The sequence below is a fragment of the Neodiprion virginianus genome, chromosome 5, assembly GCF_021901495.1.
Source record: "Neodiprion virginianus isolate iyNeoVirg1 chromosome 5, iyNeoVirg1.1, whole genome shotgun sequence".
Lineage (NCBI taxonomy): Eukaryota > Metazoa > Arthropoda > Insecta > Hymenoptera > Diprionidae > Neodiprion > Neodiprion virginianus.
The window spans coordinates 33,737,245-33,762,090 of record NC_060881.1 but is presented as its reverse complement, the minus strand read 5'-3'; the positions used below and the strand labels follow the sequence as shown (position 1 = coordinate 33,762,090).

Below are 24,846 nucleotides of genomic sequence, written 5' to 3'. Positions count from 1 at the left end.
TTCTGGTTCTTCGCGGAGCTTTATATTGGTAGTAAGTGAATGAGACATGATTGTGTAAGGAAAAACAAACAAAAAAAAAAAAAAACAACAACAATAGTAACGGTGATAGAAACGTCCCCTAGTCCGGAGATTTGAAAGATTATGTTCGGAGTATCTCCTCCCGCGGTTATGTCAATGGATGACATAAATCACAAAAGCTATACAAGCGGTAAACCGTAAAGGGCAATCGATAAGTTACACATCGCGTCAGATACATTACATATATATATATATATATATATGTGTGTAAAAACGTATATACATGTGCCTATGTATAATGTTAGGGGAAGCCTGATCAGAGATATCGTTGTACGCATGATAAAAAAAAAGGAACAAAAAGCATTCCAATAAAACGGTTTGTAAAAAGTATATCGTATAGGTGTAATCCGAGTTTTCGAATAAATTTTAATCTTCTTTTGTCTTGCATCGTCGTATTGAGAGCTTACCGCGAAAAACGAAAAAAAAAAAAGGATAAAAAAAAATCAGTCACCCGAACGCGAGCATGTAAGAAACATGAAGAGAAGACAGAACAAAAAAAAAAATATCATGCACAAAAGAGAAACAGGAAAATATCTAGGTATATACGACAAGGTTTGAATCACAGAACAAACAGATCCATTGGGCCCACCCTGAACCTATTCTGGCGAAAAGCCAACGTTTATCATTTCCCCGAATTGCACGTGACTGGAGATGAAGAAGAGAATGAGAGTAGAAAAAAAAAGTTGGAAAAAATATTTACGTACGTATCCTGTCTTTTTTCAATGAAAAAATGCATTGTCCGGAGTTACGAGACTGGAAGTGAAATTAAAAAAAATTTCACCCTTTCTTTTTCGTTTTTTTTTTTCGCCGTTGTCGTTGTATTCTATTCTCATTTCATTTCGCGATAACATCTGCGTTTGTGCGCTACTGACCCACCCCAATTGTAAACGAGGTATACGAAGGGGTTGCGAAGAGAAAGGAAAGTAACAGTTTACACATTCATACGTATATACATATATAAATGAGGCATTTCACGTCAAAACAACGTGTCATCGGCCTGACGCTTTGGGATTCTAATGTGCAACGGATTGTTCGATTTGTTTTGGTCAAAAATAATACCTATAATTTTTTCAAATTTTTCCGCCATTTTGTAAAAGTGTAGCGACCTCATGAACCGAGGAAATGTCCTGGGTACGAAGATGAACATTTTTAAAATCAACGGAACGTTTTTGTAACATCAGGGACTCGAAAACACCTATTTTTTGGTAATGATTCAAAAATGGGATGAGAATGCTGAATATATTATTTTTTTAAATTTTATTTTCAAGTGGTGGTTTTTTTGGAGTAAAGATGTATTTCGTTGAAAAGAAGATCGAATTTTACAAAACGGAGCTTCTTTTTATTTCATATTTCACCACAAGAAACCATCATTAAAAATAAATTTCAAGAAAAATTTTTTTCTCTTGACAAACAAAATCCAAAAACTAAACAAATGTATTATAATACATTTTGAACAGGTACGAGGATAGAAAAAAAAAGTCGTCCTTCCACTCTAAATCGTGGGTGAAATATTTTGTTCCGAAAACGGATTGTTTTTTTTTTTTCTTGTTTCGAAAAAAATCAATTCGGATGTTTTTGAGATTTTATTCGTAGGGTGAAAACGAGTGATTCGAAAAATTTGAAAATTTTTTAGGCAGATTTTCAGGGGGCGAATCAACATGGAAAAATTCCTTGATGAAATAAACAAATATCACGGTCAACCGCTTACTGTGTTCACGTTGAAAACCCCATATACATACATACATACGCAAACCAAAATACATGTTTCTCTACATTTGCATATGACCGTCGTTCTGGTGATAAGCAGAGAGAATTTTTTATAAGGAGCTGATATTAATGTCGTAAAATGTAATTGGGTAACGTAACGCGTTTGGTTACGCGTCATGTAAATAACGCGAGGAAGGAAATGGTTTACTTAATCCTGAAAGTATATTGGTTACAAGCCCTGCACACTCTCCTCTCCTCTCCTCTCCTAACGTCGCTTCTTATACGTCTCGTCTCGGCTCGTAAAAGCACAAAAGCTAGAGAGTGTCGCTGGGTGGCGCAAGTATACTTAAAAAATCATAAGCAATAAACATTTTCCTGTTCTTTTTTTCACTCTCTCTCTCTCTCTCTCTCTTTCTCTTTTTCACACATATATCACATGCCTATATAATGAGTGATTTTATCGCGCAAGCTTTTCCAGGAATGTGAGTAGTGATGAAAAAAGTAAAAAAGAAAGAAGAAGATGAAATAAAAATAGTGACGGTAATAATAATTTGCCGTTCGACGTTATACAATGTAACGGGCAAACGCGTTCTCTGTACACCCACTGACTATATAATATTTATACACAGGAAGCGTATTCCCGTATGTAATAAAAACCCATGACACGACGTTCATATTATACGAATCTGCGAAAGACTTTCCCCTGATTTATAGACCGAAAAGCAATATCAGAAATCGTCTTGTACATATATACATTATAGATATATAAATCTAAAAAAAAAAAAAAAAAGAAAAGAAAAAGAAATGAAATATATAAGAGGAAAGAGAAGAATCGAGATAAAGAGATAAAAGGAAAGGGGTGGGGGGAATAAAAAAAAAAAAAATTTAAGATATAACGTGTGGTTGCAGGGGTGTCGAATTTTTTGGGGACGGGGGATGAAAATTTAGGACGACCCGGTAAAATGTATGTAGGGTATAAGCTTATATGTATGCGAAACGTAACGGCGACACCCTTGCATACATATGTAGACGTATTATGTAGGTGTGACTTGTACACACATAGTTACACGGAATGTACCAAGACTAATTTTTACTACCGTCGTAGCGCGAATCTCTGGGAAATAGCCGCGTATACTGTGACTCATCAGCATAAAACAACACCAGCCAGCCGCCACCCCGCAGTTTTCGGCGTGTATTCTCGCACTATAAACGGAATGGAGCGATAGAGGGAAGAGAGAAAGTATAGGAAGGATAAAGGATGAAGGAGAGAGATAGACCCGCGGGACAATCACCACCACCGCACAATCACCGCATGTATTTATGGGTATAAGGGAAAAGGTTGCCCACTTCGATTCGTTCCGCAGGGGTGAGATGTATACATATAGGTATATATATATATTTTTTTTTCTTCTTTCTTTTTTTTTTTCTACGTAGCCCTCATACGTGTAGTAGGTATATCTATACCTAAATTTATACGCGTACATAGGGCACAGAACTTCACCCTTCGTACGACAAAGACACACACCGAGCATGTCCCCAACCCCCCGAAAAAATTCTCTTCCTCTCTCTCCCTTCATCCCTTCCGTCCGACTTCAGTCTCTTCCTTCTCTCGCTTATATGCGTTTCTTCGCTATCCGGTGGCTTTTGTCAGTCACTATTTCTCCCCCCTCACCGCCAACTTTCATCCAGCATTGTCGTAATGTCACCGACGTTCCGGATTGAGGACGCCTCTATTGGCGAGCACTTATTGGCAGGGGGCTATTGTGGGGTGAAAAGGAAACAAAAATAAAGATAGAGGCAAAGGATAAAGTAAGAGCAAAATACGATACATGGAGAAAGAGAGATGAGATGACAAATGTAATCATAAGTGTAACGTCGCGTGGTTCAAGAATCTGAATCAGAAGTTGGGAAGTGAGAAAAAAACCGTTTAAAAAAACTCCGGCAATGTTATTCGTGCCGATGATACGGTAAACACGAATGAAACAACACCCCTGATACGTGGAAAACATGAATATCAATAAATTTGTATAACATGGCCTAAGATGTCAGCAATTTGTGAAAAGATTTTATAACTACATCGTTCGAAATGGTTAAACTCTGATGTCTTTGAAGCGATTATAACGTTTTAATGGACTTATTTGGTTTTGAAACACTTTTGACGTACAGTCACCCCCAGATTCGTGGTTGGAATAGAAGATTCCTTACGACGGCGGCATCGAGCAGGTTTGTTTCTACGACATTATATTATACTTTATTTCCAAGGGTTGCTATACACTTATCGAGATCGATATCCGTCTCGAGTATGTAAGTATGCGTAGCATGATATGGAGATACGTTACTTAAAGATTCACTTGTTCGTCCGCAACTGGAAGCAGAGTTATAGATTTCCCGGAATGTTGTGTCACACAAGTGAATCCGCCCGAGTGAATCCGCATAATATATTCTGCTCCGTTATTCGAATTTATTTTCTATGTGTGGAACTCTGCCAAATGGAAATGACAGAGTGACGAGATTTTGATTGATATCAACAAACTCGAAACGAATAACAATAAGGGTAGTAATAGTGGTTATATTAACGACTCGAGAATAAACGACGTTAACATTTCGGCGCTAAGTCACAAATTAATAATTCAAAATAATTTATCAACAAATGAGAAAGCTGTTCGTTTGAAACATAACTAACCGCAAAAAAAGTTCATCAATTTTCCTAAAACAGCGTGTCTGGACAATATACGTTTCACGTAATAGCCGATTCCAACGATGGCATGAAATCAACATGGCCGCTATTGACACACTTGGAATTTTATTTTTGCTCTAACATTATTTCCAGCACATGCAATTTAGCGAGCGTTTCATCTCAGTAAACGCCATGACGGCAACAATAATTCAATTACAATGTGAGCTTTGATAAAAGTATTATTAGATCCGATAGTTAAACTTAAAAAATTGTCGCGTATAGGATACACACGTGTATTGAGTCTTGCCTGTGCTTGGCATTTAGCGGTATTCTAAAACTAGAATTTACATTCAGATAAAAATTTTTAACGAAATTTTTTGATCGAGTAATTTGTTTCGACGATCAATAAACACGATTTCACATTCTTATGCATTTTCCCTGATCCCTGCAACTTGATTTTCAACTGATTCAGAGTCCGGAGCCGCGTTTCAAGTGGCAAAAGCTGTCCCTAAGTTTTCCGAAATTCCATACTGTTTTCACTGTTCCTAATGACCGGCTGACACATTTCGGTTAGTATTCGAGTTTGCATCGAATCCTTACTACATGGCAGCAGTAGCAGCTTGGCAGCTTCGAGGCCGAGCTAACGATCGTCACGAAGGCTGAGCCGGAGCTACCCAAATTATAATCCTTCGCTGTAGACTCGCAACTATGCTAAACCCACCCAACGTACCTAGCGAACCTCGTTTCCAACACTTTAACCCCTTTTTAGTTAACGACCGTCCGAAAACCCCAGACCTGCAACAAAAGCTGTCGTCACTTGAAACCGGCAAAGCCTAACTACGTCCACTTTCAATTGAAACAACCCCTGCACCTCTCATAGATAAATCGATAATTGTTCAATCTTTCATCTCCATGGCCAAGCAGATATGAAGAGCTTCGGTCAATTTTCATCACTAAACTTCACTCTTGGCTTGAAATTCTTAACTTTCGTTCGCCAAGTTATTTAATCGAATGAAAAACTGATAACGAAGTAATTGAAGTATCAATATTTACCATAACATCAACCATAAGTAACGCTTTAAAATGCGTTTCATCCTCCAAGTTAACCGCTCAACTTTTCAAAAAATCGATACCCATGAACGCAGGATATTTACTTTTACCGAGCTGCTACGTTGAGTAAGTTTTTTTAATTTTGGGAGGCAATTGCGCGCCTAGTTAAGTGTTTAAAATATGGGAGCAGAGCACCGGCTGCGCCCATTCCGCACTTCAGAGTCTCTTAATTCAGGAGGTAATTTTCCTTCGTCTCTTCTTGCTCAAAGTAAATGTGTACATGATATTATACAGGGATGAAAAAAACCTCCTATTAACACTTAGTTTAATAAATACGTAACGCACGCACACCAAAAAAAAGTTTTTGAAGATATAACAACCGATGCGAGTCAAAATACAGGAGTCAGGAAGCGAGAGGTTACGTAAAAAGTTTCGTTTGATCTTTGACGAAAAAATTAGTGGATCTCCTCAAGTACAAAATGAGGCTAAACTGGGTCGCTCCCCTCTTCGTCAAGGATAAACACTGGATGCGAGAGGAAGCAGAGTGAAAGTAAAAGAAAAAGAAGAAAACGAAGTGCTTTACTTCACTCTAGATGTGTAAAATATTACTGCAAAGATATCCGTCCCACCTTTCATCCTCTCCTAACTAAGAGGTAAAAAAAAAAAAACAACAAAGTCCTCTGCAGGAAAACGCTTAGGTACAACAGTTTATAAGTGTGGTGTCAGGGTGTTCCAACGGCATGTTCGCCAGCCGAAGGTTGTAACAGCATCGCGAACAGGGAGTGCATGGTGGTATGGGTATAGGTGTAGGTACACTTTTGGAAAGAAACTCATGCTACGGTGGCCTGCAAGAGAGAGTTTCAAGGCTGGTCGTTCTTGTACGTGACTCGACGAGGGTAATAAGGTGGCGCTGCTAGGCTCGGAGCACCATGAGCCAACCTAAACTAACCTGCAGCCCCCGCTAGCTGGCGGGTGTGCAAAGTCGCAGATGTCTTTTGATTTATACGGACGACAGTTTGCGAGAGAGGCAAAGGTGCCTGTGTATGTATGCCTAGCTGGCCCCTCCTCAACTCCGGAGGAACTTTCACCGGCAGCTATATGCCAGGAAGCGTGGCTTCATGGCCCTTCTGACTGTAATAATTCCTCCCTCTCTCTTTCTCTCTTAGCGAAGACAGGATCGGGTCCTTTGGTAACCACTTACTCGAAGAGCTTGCGCCTCCCCCCTCCCGTAGCTATTTCGCCCTTCGAATTAATTTCCTGGTTATTGATGACACGGTCACTAATCACCCGCGGTATAATATCCCCACCTATTCCTTGGCCAATGGGACTCGGGATATCGAAAGGACTCGAGGCAAGTATTATAGGCATTTACCGATTTTCATTGATATCGCGAAACCTGAATACCACACGTCAAGTTTCCTCTCTCCTTTGGGGGTTGCCTGGTTATAGCGACCTGGTTACAGTCTGCACATGCAGAGTAGAGATGTGTTATCCACTTCGAGAGGTCGTCAGGGTAACTTCAATACAAAGTTTAACTAGTTGTACACAGACTTCGCTCTAGACACCCTAGAAACCATAGGTACCTCTTTGCAGGGAGAACCGATCGCGTTCCATCAATATGTCAAGGGTGAACAATACGCTGTTCGACGCAAAAAACACACACCGATACACGACGCAAACGCCAGTGAAATGACGCAGACAAAAAGACCAAAATGGCCGCCACTGAAGCGCAGCTCGAATTTTATTTCAGCCCCGATATCATTTCAACTCCTGAATATTTTTCGAACAGAATATCGGATTGAACAAAAACGACGGCAAGAGAAGTTTGTCCGAAATTTAACACCTTTGACAAGAGCTTAGTTTATAATCAGTTACATCGACAACCGTTGATCCGTTTTTCATTCTCCCCTAACCCGCCACATAAATATCCGTGTGACAAAATATGTCTGCCCCAAGTTGGAAGGGATATGACACGTGGAAGAATCGATGTTGGCCAATGACGCGATTTGATCGCGAGGTTCTCAGGTGTCCCTGGACTGTCAGGGTCACCCGGATCAGGAAGTTTACGAGTCTCGTGCACATTAGGGTTGGAGAATGGCGTCGCGTGCCGGACCGCAAATTGACCACTTTCACATCCCGGTTCATTGTTTGGCGATCACGTAGTCCTAGGATAAGTTTGAATCCAATTAGCCGACGGACGACGGAAGCTCGGTGAAGATTTTTCACCCTACAAACAAGGCTCGACGGTATCCAACGCTCCGCGGTGTATTACATCGCGAGTAAGAAGACCCTTATCACATCGCATCATCGCAGCTTGTATATTATATTCCCATGCGTATATAGGTATACATTTATACGTACAACACACCCCACAAAACTGAAGAGATTGAATAACGAGCTGTATAGTGTGAGATACAATATTTGAGGTAACAAAATTAGTTTACGATCCTCTTTAAACCTACCACCGTCATCGCCTAAGGGTCGTACCTAATTAAATATCAAGAAGAAATAAAAAGAGGGTGGAAAAGGAAGAGACTCACCTGCACCCGCAGGGAAGCCTTGATTTCAACCCCGGGCAAAATAAGGCGCGGAGGGGGGAGGATGAAAGAAGGGAAAATCCGAGCAACCAAAGTATGTGTGTAATGAAAACAAGGCAGGCTCCAGAGAGTGGAGAGTAAAAATTCAAAAACGGGACATGGAGAGGAAGAGAGAGTGGGAGAGGCTGAGTGGGGGGTGGGGGTGAAGACAGCCATTGATCTCTTCGGTTCTCTATCTCTCTCTCTCTCTCTCTCTCTCTCTCTCTCTCTCTCTCTCTCTCTCTCTCTCTCTCTCTCTCTCTCTCTCTCTCTCTCTCTCTCTCTCTCTCTCTCTCTCTCTCTCTCTCTCTCTCTCTCTCTCTCTCTCTCTCTCTCTCTCTCTCTCTCTCTCTCTCTCTTTCTGTTTCGCCGCGGAAAGAATAAACACAAAAGGCATAGTCCACTCGGTCGTTAATGCCTCGGCGAGGGATGTAATGCGTGTGCCGGTGGAAGGACAGGCAGGCACCCCATATATCTGGTGCGTATGATGAATAAAGAAGATAAATTATGCACCCTGACTGGTACGCGTTCCTGTCCGACCGACCGGCCGGCCTGCTGCCGGGCTGTTTACGCTTGTCAAGGGGGTGAGACGACGCGATTTGAGTGGAAAACCGAGGGACCCTCGGAGAAGGACGACGAGATACGCGGTGTTATGTACGCAGGGCAAAGGCACTCGTCGCGGTTCCGATGCTTCCTGTCCCTGCGGCGAATGGAAAAACCACAGGAGGCTCCATTAGCCTAAATTGGCTGCTTAAACCGCGCGGTCCGGCTTTCCCCCGACCGATATACATGCATATGCATATTACATATATACATATATGTATATACGTACCTACGTACGCGCACTTTTATCCCGCGGCGATTGTCTTCCCGCTTGTATCAAATATAATATTACGTATACATGTACTCGTGACACCTCCGAATGGAAATCCTCCCCTTGCAGATGGCGAGAGATTTTTTGAATTACCGTTCGCGTGTCGAATGTAGAAAATAAATACATACAAATTTGTACGTAAAGATAAGGATGAAGGGAGGAATGAAAGAAGAAAAAAAAAAAAAAATAACAGCACAAATAACAAATTTCTATACCTGCAGTCATACGAAAGAGAATAGTAATAAATGTCAACAACAAAGGTTGGCCGCCCCTGGCGGTTTGTTTCCGCGTCGTTGCAGTCCTACAAAATATTTGGCTCGGACATTTGAGGTGTGAATTGGCACCCGTTAAATTGAATTGTTCCGAGATTGTTTTTTTTTATTCTTTTGACAGCGTTATACATGTAAAGCAGTAACCTGGTAACGCGGAAACGTCATCGGTAAAAAAAAATGTGGCACAAGCCAGAGAGGAAACACACAAATTGTTTTGCATTTGTCTAACTTTGCTTTTCTTTTTTTTTTTTTTTTTCTTTTTTTTGGGGGTCGAAAGGTTTTGGACCGTCATATTTTGTTGTGCAAAAACTTTTCACAAATGTTAAAATTCTTAAAGCTCAAGTCTAAGGGGCTTTTCTTCGTTTCATGTTTATACACTTCATCCTGTATTTCTTGAAATTTTTTAAATTCTTCCCCTCCCTCTCATTCTCTCGCCGCGAATTTAAGGCAACGCGGTTTTCAACTTTACCACGCGACAACCTTCAGACCTCAACCTCGGTGCCATCTTTTTAATGTACCTTTAAAATCTCGCACAAAACTTCCACCCCAGCGCTATTCCTACGTATAAAACGACCCCGTATATTATGTACCCGAGAGTTCATATTCCATATTAGCAAACTAAATACAATCCCGTAATACCTAACTCATGGGGAACCAAGAAACAGACGGATAGATAATTTTGTATTTTTTTTTTTGCCTTCAAGATACGCACACACTCACACGCGGTGAGATGAAACGTGATATTTATACAGTTTTTGGTTGCGTAGAAAAATTGGAGAAGGACGAAATGGAAAAACATCTCAATTTTTAATACAATCGTCTATATTAACGGACAAATGATTGATTTATGATTTTCACCGTCCGAGTATGCACAACATATATTTATATACGTATATTGTACATAACAGATACCGATATACTCGTGTCATACATGAGGGTGGAACAAAAAAAAAAAAGTATATTTTCGGCCAATAAAAATTTTTTCATGTTTCTACATGGGGTGGAAGTGAGCTGCAACGTGGCAATTTCGTTTTATAGCGACCAATTTGACGCTCGCAGAATTTCGCAGGGAAATCGTTGAATTTATCGATTCGATGTTGTAGATGGGTAGATAGATAGGCATGTATATACCTGTATGGCAGAATGAGGGTCATCGACTTGAGCCTGATTTACTAACGGCTAAATACTAGTCAAAGTCACAAGTACAGAAAAGTTATAAACTCTTTCATGTTTTGTATTTACTAGAAGATTCTAGTAAAATGAGTTTCGTTAGAAGAACGTTGCGAATATAGTTGGTATTATAGTGAAACATGATAAAAGTAAACATGCAGTGCCCTCACAGTTGGCAATGCTACATTTTCCAGTTACAGCAACGTTTGATCCGCTTCTTTTGTTTACTAATGTTTTTCAGTTAAATCAAGCCACAAAATTAATTTATTGCAACACCAACGTTAAAATTATCTCAAAAGTTACAAGTGGCCATAATCAGAAAAAACAGTGACACATAGTAAATTTTCTGAATACTGCTAGAAAAATTATTATCATTTTCTACCCCTGAACTATATTTTTCGATGATATTGAGAAATCTAGTTGATAGAAGACTGGATAGTAAGCATGATTAAAAATTTTTCACAGCGTATATACAAGCGTTATGCTAAATTCAAGTATTTTCCTTATCTTCGGGATAAAAAAGAGTGAAAACAATGACAATTGCGACCTTGTAAATAGGACGTAAGAGCGGTGGATAGAGAAAAGGAGAAACGTTGTCACTGTTCATCTGTGATATTTATCCGGCTTGCATTTGACAATACCGAAGAGTAAAATTGACTTGGCATAAACGATAAGATATTACAGAAATAGTCGGCTGATTGTGAGAAATGGATGAGGTTGCGATTCATTTATCACCTGTGGTTTATTCGCAATTAATTAATATTTATGAAACGTTTGTTAACTTATCACTCCTCATTTCAAACGCTCATCGCAGTTAGGAAGCTTTATATACAGGATGTTTCCAAATAAACGCCGCAGTATGTTGGGTTGCCTACCGCTGTGGGGAACAAATATCGGTAAAACAAACGGCCTCTTTTACCGATATTTATTCCCCCCAACGTTAGGCAAACTAACACACTGCGGCTTTTGCTTGTGAAAACACCCTCGATATATATTTAATTCTATATAATTATCAAAATTGATTATTAGTAACAATGATTAATTCGCCAAAATCGCAGAAATACTAGAAGAGTAATTTTTTTTTTTTTTAAATATTAAATATATTTTCCAAATCGTGTCATATTCTTCTGTTATGCCTTGAAACGTGCTAAGAGGGGAATAAAATTAAAAATAGCGATTTCGATATTATCCGCAACGGCCCATTATGTACATACATCTATAATACATGCATAGAGGTTTGACAGGGAAAGGAGGTCTCGTTTGGCAAGGATCATCCCCGATGCCCGATGTTATCAGGGTTTAGGCTAACCCCTTCCACGATCAATTTGTTGAAATGAAAGGGTAATTTTTTGGCAATTCCATGGGGCCGGCAGACCATTTGCTTCCACTGCATGCCAGGGAGTCCGGTTGGGTTCCTCGATCGAAATGGAAGCTCACGCGATATCATAATTAAAAGTTAGGAAGCACCTCGTTGCTGCTGGCCGCCACCGAACTCACTCATTTCCCCGGGTTATCCAAAATTAGATCGTTAATTATCCGGATAACCTAATGATTCTTGAATACCCACAAATTGATGTACATACATATTTACATAAATACCTACATAATACATATCTATATATATGTATACATGTGTGTGTGTGTGTGTGTGTGTGTAACACGCCCGCACGTGTAACTCAACCTTGAGGGGGTAACAGTCGTTTTTTCTTTATCTTATATACACTTTTTCACCAAATAACGTGCAGGATATAAAGTGTAATAGAGCTTATCCGGCTGCGTTCGTCTGTACCGTCTTACGAGTATTAAGTTACGAATCGATCACAATTATCAACTGTCCAAGCTTACCACTAATTTTGGATTTGGATATTCTCAAAGTTTTTCAAGTCTTCGAGGGCAAAAATTGTTATATTCAACATACATACCTCGTGTCTTTTGAAATTATAGCAACGCAGGAAGAACTTTGATCAATTGTTGCTAAATATATTTATTTGATATAATTTCATTTTTGTTTCGGTTGACATTGAATCATGCATTTCGAAAACTTTGACGAAACTTTTCGACGATTTTTCCAAATAAAAAAAACGGTCTCTCACTATTACAGATGCAATGTTTTGGACCGTTATTTCTATTCTACCAAAACCTAAACATGCTTCAGTTACAGGAAGCAATATCCTCGCGTCCACCCGTCGACTGCAGTGGAAACTAAATTCTGTGATGTCAAATCAAGTATCGCGCGTAAAATAAGCTTATAACTCGTACAGAAGTGTTTTTCTCCTTTACTAAGTTCTTAGTCTGCATGAAAAATGCCTGCCATTAACCAAACGCCAAAGGTAAACACTATCGGAGATTTAATTAATGAGGCCTGCGCTGCTATCGCGCAGACACACGAAAATATCGTTTTACATGTTCCACGATTGGCGTGTACTTTACACTTTCAAAGGTGCATGAGACTTACAGTCGTTTCTGAAAAGTGCTGAAAGACAAACGTTAAGAGACAGAAGTTCAAAAGGTATGACTGAAGCTATTCGAGTAACATTTAGCTGAAAAAAAGTCCGCGAGTTGCAGCAAAAAATGTACATTCTACTATTGATTTCGGTGAACAATCGCTGTTGCTTTTCTGATTCTGATTTTTTCTTCTGTATCACAGGGTCTCGGTCATTTGGATGAAACTTAATAAACGTCAGTACCTTTTCTCGATCTTTGTTTCGTCAAATTTGTAACCTGACTGCAGATCCCTGTAATATCATCATATTGAAGTTAGTAACGTTATCGTAACGATTCTTGCTAAGGAAAAACCGTTATTTCGCCATTTTGGAATTGTCTGAAATTCAGTAGACCGTAATGAAAAAAAATACACTCATACTTCAAAATCTCAATCCCTTCAAAATCACTGTAAAATTAAGAAAATAGTGATTCTTTCCCCAATGTTTCGTTACGATAACGTTACTAACTTCAACCTCGTGCAAATATTACATCCTAAAACTTGTACGAAGAATGCATTAGTAGGGATGTAGGCGTATCGAATGATTGCAAGATAAACAATTTGAGCGTAATGTAAATCGATCCCTGCAAATCTATCACGTTTTCTAAGTATGTACCTATACGAAGGCTACGTTTAGTTGCAAGAGGTATTTTTGCGCCTGGGTTACGAAAGACCGGCAAAAGCTCTGAAAGCGCGTGAGTTTAACCAGTGAGGCGAATGCTCGTGTCCACAAAGCCGGCAGCTGATGTCGTTTTTCTCTCTCTCTCTCTCTCTCTCTCTCTCTCTCTCTCTCTCTCCCTCTCTCTGCGTCTCTCAGTCGTCCAAAGCATGCTTCATGGTTACGCGAAATTTCCCGTTTGACATCTCAGAAACTTTTAATTAAACTCCCGCCGCTGCCGGTGGTGGTGGTGATGGTGATGCTCCTCCTGCTGCCGCCACTGCTGGTCCGACTAGCACACCGACCACCGTCACTAGCGGTGCTTATGACGCTGACACTGCCTCTGCAGGCAGTCGTGTCGTTAGCGCCGATGACGCAACGTTCCGCGGGACTTGCCAGCCAACCGGCAAATGCAGGTGAGCTCGATTATTTGATGGAGAAGCAGCGCGCTAGGATCGGCACTAAACCGTTTCGGACTAATGTCGGTATTTTTCTTTCTTTTTGTGTCTCCTTTTCTCAAGCGGAAGAAGGTCCAAACGTTACTTTGTACAAAATTCTAAAATTCCTGTGCGATATCTCTCGACCATTTAATTCACGTTGGAAAGCTCAGCCGTCTCACATTTTTTTTTTTCTTTGCGGCTTTTTATTTATGAAACTACTTTTTTGGTAACAACTGCCGAGTTTTTTGGTTCCGCATGATCCCTGAAATATTTCTAAGTCTAAAGATAAAAATGTATTCATTTATTTATATTAAAATAGCACGTATGAACAAATGGTCGAAATTCGTACTGTTCCACGAAAAAAGCATTTTCTGCTGATCTACCATGAAAATACGAATGCCAGTTCTTACACAAATTCGATACGAACTAAAAAAAATTTACAAAATTTTTCTTTTGGTTTCTATTTGTCCGCTATATTATATCCGCCATTTTGAATTTTTGAATTTCGAGTTCAGGTTCGTAATCAGCGACCCCTAAGGAAAAATGTATCCACGAAAGGGTTAAAAGGTTACTCGCCCGTATGGTCTGGCACAAATAAAATCGCACAGGAGTTCATATTTCACCGGATAATATTTATTAATGAATAATAGGCTCTTACATTTTTTTCACATTAGGCGTCTCGTTACCAACTAACGCCGGTTGGCGTCAGCCATGGAAAGTTGATTATTTAGAGAGGACGTGACATACACACATGTGTCTAACTTGTCCCATCGGACCTTGGTCTAAATATTTTGCATTCCGGTTACATCTGTACTTTGGTATGCCTTTTTTATGTTTTGTTTATGACACAAACTAGTTCAAGGTTCGGACCTTGTTTCAGCGAAAACGAAAAGAATGCTACACTAATTCGAGACTGTTCAATCTACCGAAAAAAAAGAAAACCGAGGGTTAACGATGCGAATTACGCTTCGCCAAGAGATAGGCAATCAGAGTTACATCTTACAGGCGGCAAGTACCGGAGATGTGACTTAAGTTGCCTATCTACCGGCGAAGCGTCGTTCGCATCATTAAACCCGAAGGAATTCTCCCGGTAGGGTTTACTGTTAATCTTAATTTTCCCCGTTCAATAATAAATCGATCCGAGGATAATTTTTTTACGCCCTATTCAATCGCTGGCTGCAATAGACTTGAAATATATCTACACGCAGTAGGTACACGCAAGTGTAATTAGTTCAATTTCCGTGTTAATCCCACCGCTGCCACTAGGTAATTAACCTCGAGTTTAATTCTCGTCCGATTCATTAACGACGCTCTGGTCAAAGAAGGGTGCGAGAAATTGAAAAAATACCGACCCGATTAGCGGCCTCGAGGACTCTGCTCTCAGGCCGGTTGGACGTCCATTACGAAATGGGATCGGCCTCATTTTTCAACGGGTATCTACCGCGTCCCCGAATCTCATCGTGCAGGTCGCCATTCTCAGCGCAAGATATACCGAATCGTCATTAACAATTTCCCGCCGTCTTTCTACGCGCCAAGGTAAAAATTTCGGGTAGGAAAAAAAAATTGAATCCTCTATGTGTAGGTGAAATGGTGTGAACATGAAAGGTTGTCGATATTCGAATGGAAAAACATGTTATTGAGAGCAACATCGATATGCTGCAGATTCAAAAAAATAACTAGAAAATCTGACGTGTTTTGTCGCGATGGTTATTAAATAAGTAATTTGTTAATGTCAGAAATAAATGTATCCTGCCAAAATGAAAACCGACAAGTTTGACTGACTGAACGATTCTCTTGTTGTATATAAAATCGAATTCCCATCGCAAAACATTGATACGATGAACCTGATATTTCAGCGTCAAAATTTACCAACAGGGCGGAAACTTGATGTTGAAAAGAGAGAGAGTGGGAGAGAAAAAGTTAGGTGAAACAAAGGAGAAAAAATCGAATCAAACGGTGAAAAATCGTATTTTGTATGTCAATCAATTAAAAAAGTTGGTGATAGATTGTGAGAGAGGGTGTTATGAGCGTTGGTGGGGTGAGAAATCGAGATAAAAAATAACAATGAATCGATAGAGGTCGAAATCGAGGCGGGAATTTTTTCACCCCGTCCTTTCGGCTGTCTCTAAGGGTTATCCTGAGGGACTAAGTCCCTCGGTTCTCGGTAGCGATATCCGTATCGGGTTCTCGTTCTACGACGTTACAGGGAGAACAAAATCGCAGGATTGATCTCCGCAGAGGAGAAAGGATTGCGGAGAAACAGTTAATGGTGTCCCCCCCCCCCCCTTTTTTTTATACGTTGGATGAAAACTCGAATTTTCACTTCTTTTCTTCTCCACTTTTGCATCCCCCTCCTCAGTTATCCACGTGCAATTTACCGAGTTCAAAGTAAAAGCTATGTAACAACAATACACCTGCGCATCATACCCAGAGAGGGGGGGAAAAAAAGCACAGGGTGAAGAATCTTTTTTTTTTTCTTTTCTTTTTTTTTCCTTTTTTCTCACCCTCCATTTTTTTTTTTCCTCCTCTTTCCGCAAAAAATATGCAGGTACGTGCTAAGGGTGGATGGTGTACGAGAGAGGATTTAAACGAAGGGTAGATATTTCGGCTACGAAGGACAAAACGAAACGTGCAGAAATAAAGGAAGCGTAACGGAGCGAGCGGGCGGACAGACGGGGGGGGGGGGGGGCGCGTTTAATCGAGGAGGAACAAACCGCCTCCGTTATTTCTGCTTTTATCGAAGTTATGTATCTGTATATACGTGTACGTGTAATAATGTACATATATATATATATATATATATATATATGTACATTATTGTATCTAACGTAGCTACAGACGCGTATCGCGTCGGAGTTAGGCGAAGGGAAATTAATGGAGTTTAAGGACGAATCGACTGGACCATTTGAATCAAAAGTTAGGAGGAGATAAAAAAAAAAACCGTTTGAAAAATCTACGACTATGTTATTCGGGCGCGAACACGAATAGAACGACATCCTTACCGCTCGGTAAACATTTATTTCAGCAAATTCGAATAACGCTAATTGAAATTGCAATAATTTGAGAAGAGGTTTTACTATTGCAACGTTCAAAATTGTCAACCTGTGACATTTTTGATCCGGTGATTTCAGTGATTTTCGACTGATTGACGCGAATGACGTTGCTGGAGATTTTTTTAACACTTTTCCCCCTCTTACCTCAATTCGAAATTACAGTGTTTTCAAAAATAGAGCTCTTTTATACGATCGGAACGAAAGTGTGAAAAATTTTGTAAAAATACGAAAAGACGGGAAATTCACACAAGTATGCTCAGTGTTTTCCGTCAATTTTTCAAACTTCTTCGAACCGACAGACAAGCAGCTCAATTGTAAACACTATCATCTCCCAAAAGTTTGAAACAATTTCACCAACCCGGAAAGAAGAGAATTGTAAAATAAAATTGGATAAAAGTGTCGAAGTATTACACGGCCATCTATACTGCGGGATTCGCGAGAAATTTTTTTTATTCTTCTCTATACTTCTTCCTTTCTGTCTTCTTTCCACTACCCCCTCCCTACCCCATCCTCCCATCCGTTATCTTTCTTGCCTCAGATTCAGGGAGAATCGGGATGATCGACTCTGTTGAAGCTTTCGGAGAATCGCGGAGACCTTCTTCCTTCCTTCCTTCCTTCCTTCCTTCCTGTCTTACTTCCCCTTATACTTATACACGTTTTCGTTCGATTCTGACTTTGCTAAATGAAATCCCCTTTGCAAGAGGGGAGCACGAAAATCGAGCAATATTTAACAGCGATTTTTATGGCATCAGATCGATTGAGTAGCCAATCAGGTGTGATGATATTACCGTTTCATTATACGATTTATTCTACGTCCTAAAACTCCCCTCCGTATTTCACCCTCCATACCTCTTTTACTCTCTTCCTTTCATCCCCCTCTTTCTCTCTCTCTCTCTCTCTCTCTCTCCCTCTTTTACACACACTCACACACACGCAAACTTACTTTCTCTCCAGCTATCTATCTTCCCATTTATCCACGTCTTCCTCTCACGACGTGATGCAATAATATCCCCCCCCTCCCTCGCCACATATATATATATATATATATATATATATATACATGTACATGTTTACATATATATACCCTGTCAATGATAACCCTGCACCCCCGTCCCATTCCCATTCATATTCCGTATACGCGATCGAAAAATATAACCTGAACGATCGTGTATAAGGTGAAAACATAAATCAAGTGCGTCGCCATATGCAGCAGAAGCAGAAGCAGGAGCAGCAGCAGCAACAGTAGCAATCAGCCTTTATTCTGAATTTTCATATCGAATCTTGATACAGTAACTTCAGATAATTGAGGGGCATTTTTACTTTTTTATTAAAACTAAAAATTGCGAATTTTACAGATAATTGAATTTCAGTGTTTTCGCCATATAACAGATACATCTTAACGTACGTGAGACGTCATAACTATCTCGATCACAATCCACCGTGGGAACAAGGTATAATTGTAGTGCAGTTTCAGAAAGTTGAAATAAAAGAATACGCGGCGCAATTATTTTTTCCTCATCGGCTGTTTAAATCCATAAAAATAAAAACAAATAAAATTTAAACAGTATTTTTCCCGATTATGAAATTGACGACAATGAGGGAAACTCGGTGATCTGTGGAATCTCAGGAATCAATTTGGAACTCTGCCTTAAAATCTTTACAAACCGCGAATATTATACGCGTTCAATTATTAATTAACCATCGTCAATAGAAATCGCTTGTATTTTCAGCGTTGGTATAGGTTAGGTTAGATTAGGTTAACTTGGGTTAGGTTAGGTTTCAAAATTCTCAGAGCAAAAAGCTCGAGCGGCGCTTTAGAGGACTCTGAACCAACTCTCTGAGAAAATTCAAATTCAAACCGAAACTGAAGAAGCGGTGCGCGAAAGGCTTCATCCGTTCGTTCCTTAACTCCGACCGCGAGATACGCGAGAGGCTTCGCCTCTCGACGGGGGTTTTAGTGTTTTTCTCAAGGGGATTCGCCCGGAATGCACGTTTTATGATAATCTCAGGGTGCGGGAAGGCGAACGCGAATGCGGCCTTCTCCGTACTCCGTGACAAACGCTTGTAAATTTCATCCCTCCGCGAAACAGGCGAGTCCAAAAGATCTATGGAGAGAGCCTGCTCTTCTCTCGTCTCGAAAAGAAGACGAGGCTTAAGTTGGTAACTTTGTCGTAACGAAACATTGGGGAAAAAAAAGGAAACACTATTTTCTTAATATACCTATGATTTTGAAGGAACTAAGATCTCGAAATACGAGTGTGCTTTGTTTTATTACGGTTTACTGACTTTTGGACAACTCCAAAATCGCGAAATAACGATTTTTCCTCAGCATGCTATCGTTGCTATAATGTAACTAACTTCAATATGTTAAAAGAACAGCGAAGAGCTTGAAAATTACTAATATCGATTTCCAGTGATTTCTGTCGATCTTCGTCCCATCGTGAAGTCATTTCCATTGAGTTTCAACGTCACCACTGACTTCTAATGATTTCCACAAGAGTTCTGGGCGATTTTCAACGATTTCCATATCAAAGGAAAATACTAAAAATCGCTTGAAATCACTCGATGAACTAAAAATTAACTGTAATAATGTTTATGAATTGGCACCGGTTAGCATATTTTATCGCAATACTTGCAACGATTTTCATGATTTTTAACACTTTAAAACACGCTATTCTTGTCACTAATTTCATATTATTTCAAGTGATCTCGAATGATTTCAGGAGGCGGGATTTAAGTTCCTACAGCGCCTAAGTCCAAATTATTTGGTGGTGAAACTTGAAGTAGAGTAATCAAACCTTTACGAAACAACAAAGTTTCCAATGTCGGAAACACGACGGCTCAAAGTTCCGAAATTCAAGATTCCGAAAATTCAAGTTACGATATAGTTAAGTTCCGAAAAGTAAACTTCCGACAGAGCAAAATTCCGGAACGTAAAGTTTCCATAGAGTAACATTCCGAAAATTAAAATATACTCACACGGCGTAGTCTACTCAACGAGTGGGTGTAAAAGATCAGAAGAACCGAAAATCAGAATGACCAGAATTCCGAACGTAAAAATATCGAAAATCCAAAACAAAGAAAGCTCAAAGTGGTGAAATTTCACCAAACCAGAAATCCACGGAACTGAAAATCTTCGATCACTCGGAATTTCGATGTTTCAGGTTTTTGAATTTTCTCATTCTCGGAACTTTGACTCGTCGAAGTTACGCCCTTTCGGAACATGGAGCATCGGGTTTCGGACCATTTGAAACTTTGACGTTTCATCAAAGTTTGATTTCTTTGCTTCAAGTTTCACCGCGAAAATATTCGGAATTTGGCGCTTTCGGAACTTTTTAAATTCAGAATTTCAGTTGCCTCAAAAGATTCCACGTCGTATATTTCAAAAATAATTTTGGGCGTTCAAGTTCCTTAGATTACCAATTTAATTTCCAGCTGTTAACTTTATGAATTTATTGAGGAGTAAATGGCCCCTCGCACATTTTATTTACACTTCGTAGTTCGAGGGAATTCTCTCTCTTTCTACTCAGGCTTCATGCTATAAGTTCCGTTGATTTTCGGATTTCGTATTAATTAACTTCTGGCTCCGCCCCCCTTCCCACAACTGATGGGAACTTCCCCCTACCTGTTCAACGGTTCACCCCTTTCTGACCTCAAACCTCAACCCCGTAAAGGGCTCAGGGTTTTTGCCTCCCCCTCCTCCTTCCGTCAAGATCAAGGTGCCAATCCGCAAACCCTTCCTCACCTCAAGAAGGCGCGTTCAACGTCTAAAGACACTTTCCGGCACGATCTGCAACGACTTAATCAGGATAGAAAAGAGACGAGCGCAACCCCTGCAACCCCAGGTTTTAACCCCTCGTGCGGAGTGTTTAGAAATTTGATCGTGCGTCGATCGTACGGATTAAGCTGTGCTTTCCGGCTCTGACATTTGTGTACACGTTAGCCGAGTGGTTTGAACTTGACATACGAATTATTTTTTTTTTCTATCTTCTCCCTTTCCGTTCTCAACTCCATGCACAGTCGTTTAACGCACGTGTTTAATGTAATTATACATAATTCTCACACGCCAATCACACTCGCGCTGCTCGACGACAAGCGAGCATTTTCTAATTTGCCTCACTTCAATCTTAATTAATGGGTTCATCACACTGCAGTACCACGATGATAATGATGATGATGATGATGATAAATCACTTTTCGAAACTTTGACAAGTTTATACCTTGAACAATTATATGGCTCACTGGCTGACTTCTGCAGATGAAAACCGATAGTACCTAACTCCAACGATTTTTCTTCCTTTATTTATGTTTCCTCCTTACTGTCGACGAAATATAACCGAATAATTTTTCGCCCGTCACGTGAGAAAGTAAGCGAGATTGAGAAAAGAAACCTAACCTAACCTAACCTAACTTGACCTAATCCAACTTAAATATATACGCAGAAATTTGCTTCGAAAAATTCTGTACACGTGTTACACGTAAGTATAATCGCAGTGAAACCATGTTATTTTGCAAGAAGAATGAAAAAACCTAATCTAACCTAACCTAATCCGAACATGTACGCAGATATTTGCTTCGAAAAATTCTGTACACGTGTTACACGTAAGTATAATCGCAGTGAAACCATGTTATTTTGCAAGAAGAATGAAAAAACCTAATCTAACCTAACCTAATCCGAACATGTACGCAGATATTTGCTTCGAAAAATTCTGTACACTGTTACACGTAAGTATAATCGCATAGACACTACGTTATTTTGTAAGAAAGATGAAAAAACCTAACCTAACCTAATTCAAACTAACGTAATCTAATATAACCTCAACTTGTACGTAAAAAATTGCTTCGAAAAATTCTGTACACGTGTTACACGTAAGTACAATCGCAGAGAAAGTACGTTGTTTTCCAAGAAAGATGAAACGAAGGAAAAAACGAGATAAGACAGAACAACAATTGTGGGTAAATGGAGCTGGTATATGCCTATATAAGGGAACGATGGACCGGAGACACACGTAAGGCTGAAATCGATATTCCTTGTACCTACGCAATTTCGGTGTGCTCCTCTTTCCCTCTTCTCCCGCACCTCCGATCCTTCTCTCTCTCTCTCTCTCGCTCTCTCTCATCCCTAATCGCTTCGTGAAATTCAATTTCGCTGTACCGACAGCCAGGAACCGCCGCAGTCGCCACCCCATCGTGCCGGGTGGTTGTCAGGCTGGAATTTACCCGTCGTTAAGTATCGACGGTATTAATGACTCCGTGGATTAAGAATCACTAATTGAAAATACGCAAGACTGACGGGGCTATTCGCGGATCATCATAGCCTGATTGAAAACTAAGGTTGATATCGGTTGTTACGAATTCTATAAAACTTCGATGACTTGTCCATCATCCTCTTCATATTGTCGATCAGTAAAGGTAAAGAAAGAAGAAGAAAAAGAAGAAGAAGACGAAAAGAAAAAAAAAATAATAACCAAGGATCATCCCGTCATTTAGAAATACTAAATTAAAATCCACCCCTCAAACAGATCAGAAGTTTTAAACTTTCAGATTTTTTGATTCAGTACAGAGGAAAAATTTTCGACATTCGTTATAAGTCGAAGGGAAAAAATTAATCAACTTAAAAAAAAACAAAAACACACACACACACACATACGTTCCTAGTGAGATTTAGGAAAAAAAAATTGACATAAAATTGGCATTTCAATTGACATTAGCTATTCTTTGAACGTGTGAAAAGCAGCAATATTCACCAACTGTACGAATGTTGATAAAATATCGTCGGCATTTAAAGTTTATTCTATGATACTAGGTCATGCAGTAAATATAATTTGTAACTGCAAAGTATATGGAAAATGTAGCGGTAAGAAGTTGTAATGGAATGGAAGCAAGACCGCGATTTCCAGCGGGATCGTGTCGCACATCTAGGCGAGTCTGTGCAGCATTTCACTTCAAAGTAGAAACCATCCGGAGTTAATTTAATAATCGCATAAACTTGGTTTATCAACCTTCAAACGCACCCCTCGGTGTATCCTGCGGAGATCCGGGTTATCTATTCGCAGTGATTAATTGGGGGTTATTTATTGCCAGAGAACGTGTTTCGGAGTCGTTTCCTTGACGCGACTGATTAAGCCATGACCACTGTGTACGAAACGAAGAGAAAAACGACCCGGCGCCCACCTTCCAAGGATATTATATTTTTTTCAAAAAAAAAAAGAAAACAAACCACAATAATCCCTTGGGTCCCTTGTGTACGGTAAAAAAAAATATATATATATATAAAGGGAGTGAAAAGTATATCTGCAAGGTCCATTCCTCGGCTGAAGGGGATCTCGAGTGTCGTTAACTTGCCCTTCGAAATTATTTATAGTCCTTGGAGGAAAATTTACGCACCACTATTTCCTCCTCGACAAATCCTGTATACAGGTATCTGTAAGACGCGTTGACGGGATTTCACGATGAACGAATCCGACGGGAAATTTTTAATCTATATCATAGCTAGGTACTCACCAAATACGCGACCAGCCGCTACAGCTCGAACTAAGATCCAGATAAAATAGGCATAAATAAGTTGTCCATTTTTCCAGAGATCCATGACGAGGTCGTATTTTCGGTTGAAACGATCGCCGACTAGTTTCGAAATCCTCGGTCAATCGGCACTGGGTATAAAAAAAAAACAATAAAAAAACTAAACCAACTTCACTCGCGTAAAAACCTTCGTCGAGACTTAGGGCGTCCAAATTTACCGAACTGATCCTCGATCATGAACATAAAGACGTTAGAGAGATCCATCGGCAAATCTCAGCTTCATAAAGTGTACGTACATCAAGTTTTCATCTCTACTGCATGAGACAGTCAATTTTTTTCAGTTATAATCACATTTTCATCCCCCCAACCCTTCGGTCACATCCCTCTATTTATCATCCATACATCTGTGCTCCTCTCACTCTATTTATTTTATACCCACGTTGCGTAGATGATTCGATTAGTCGCGAACGGTTATACCTGCATTGATACGGACACTGTATAAAATTACACCCAACACGCGATCCTCATCCGATGAAATTGTACGAAATACGAAACTAGAAAAGCAATTAGCCAAAACCGTGGATCACCGTAGAAGGAGAACCGCACTGTAATTCGCGCCAAGATTTGACGAACAATTTTACTACGTTACAGCATCACTGACACTTCGTAACTGAATGTTACCACTGTAAGAAACCACAGCGTCACAGTTTCAACGTATCTGTCAAAGCTGGTTCATCGGTTGAAACTGTTTTGAAATAGTGTTCCATCGATGATTACCAGTCGTGTAACGAATATCAAGAGTGTGCCTCAACAGACCAGAGAGTGAGAGAGAGACTTTATCAATAGTTTGACAAGTTGTTGAAATTCACCCTGCAAGTATTATTACAAATTACCTAACACCTTGTCCCGCAGGCAATCCATCAAACCATAAGTTGTAAACATTCACAATCAATGAATCAGACGTTGTACTCTGAATAAAACGACGCACGGGGAGAGTGAAGACTCTCATGGGATCTGGCGATGGATAAAATGACGGCACTCCTCGTCATGTTGATTGGTTCCAACTGGGTAAAAAGTCTGTTTCGTGCAGGTCCTCCTAAGTTCGAGGTGGTCTGATTTAAAAGTGATAACAACAGAGAGCATCTTTCATCACTCGCGAATACGATTAGATAAGGGCTTGACGTCGAGGGTGAAAACCCGTCGACGACATCTCGGTTAGGATGAAACTTTCACCGATCTTCAATTCCGCGAATTCGTGGTTTCGGTGAGAGGGCAAAGTCGCGCACG

At 39.9% G+C, this 24,846-nt stretch overlaps 1 protein-coding gene across 3 annotated transcripts in view; it reads right to left on the bottom strand.

Moving 5' to 3' along the window:
• LOC124304414 (tyrosine-protein phosphatase 99A) overlaps positions 1-23,641 on the bottom strand; it is a 318,232-nt gene extending 294,591 nt beyond the window's left edge. For all 3 annotated transcript variants that reach the window (XM_046762635.1, XM_046762637.1, XM_046762638.1), the window contains exon 1: positions 23,542-23,641. In XM_046762635.1, coding sequence (XP_046618591.1) covers positions 23,542-23,626 — 85 coding nt within the window. In that variant the 5' untranslated portion in view covers positions 23,627-23,641. The remainder of the gene's footprint in view (positions 1-23,541) is intronic.
• Positions 23,642-24,846: the final 1,205 nt, after the last annotated feature.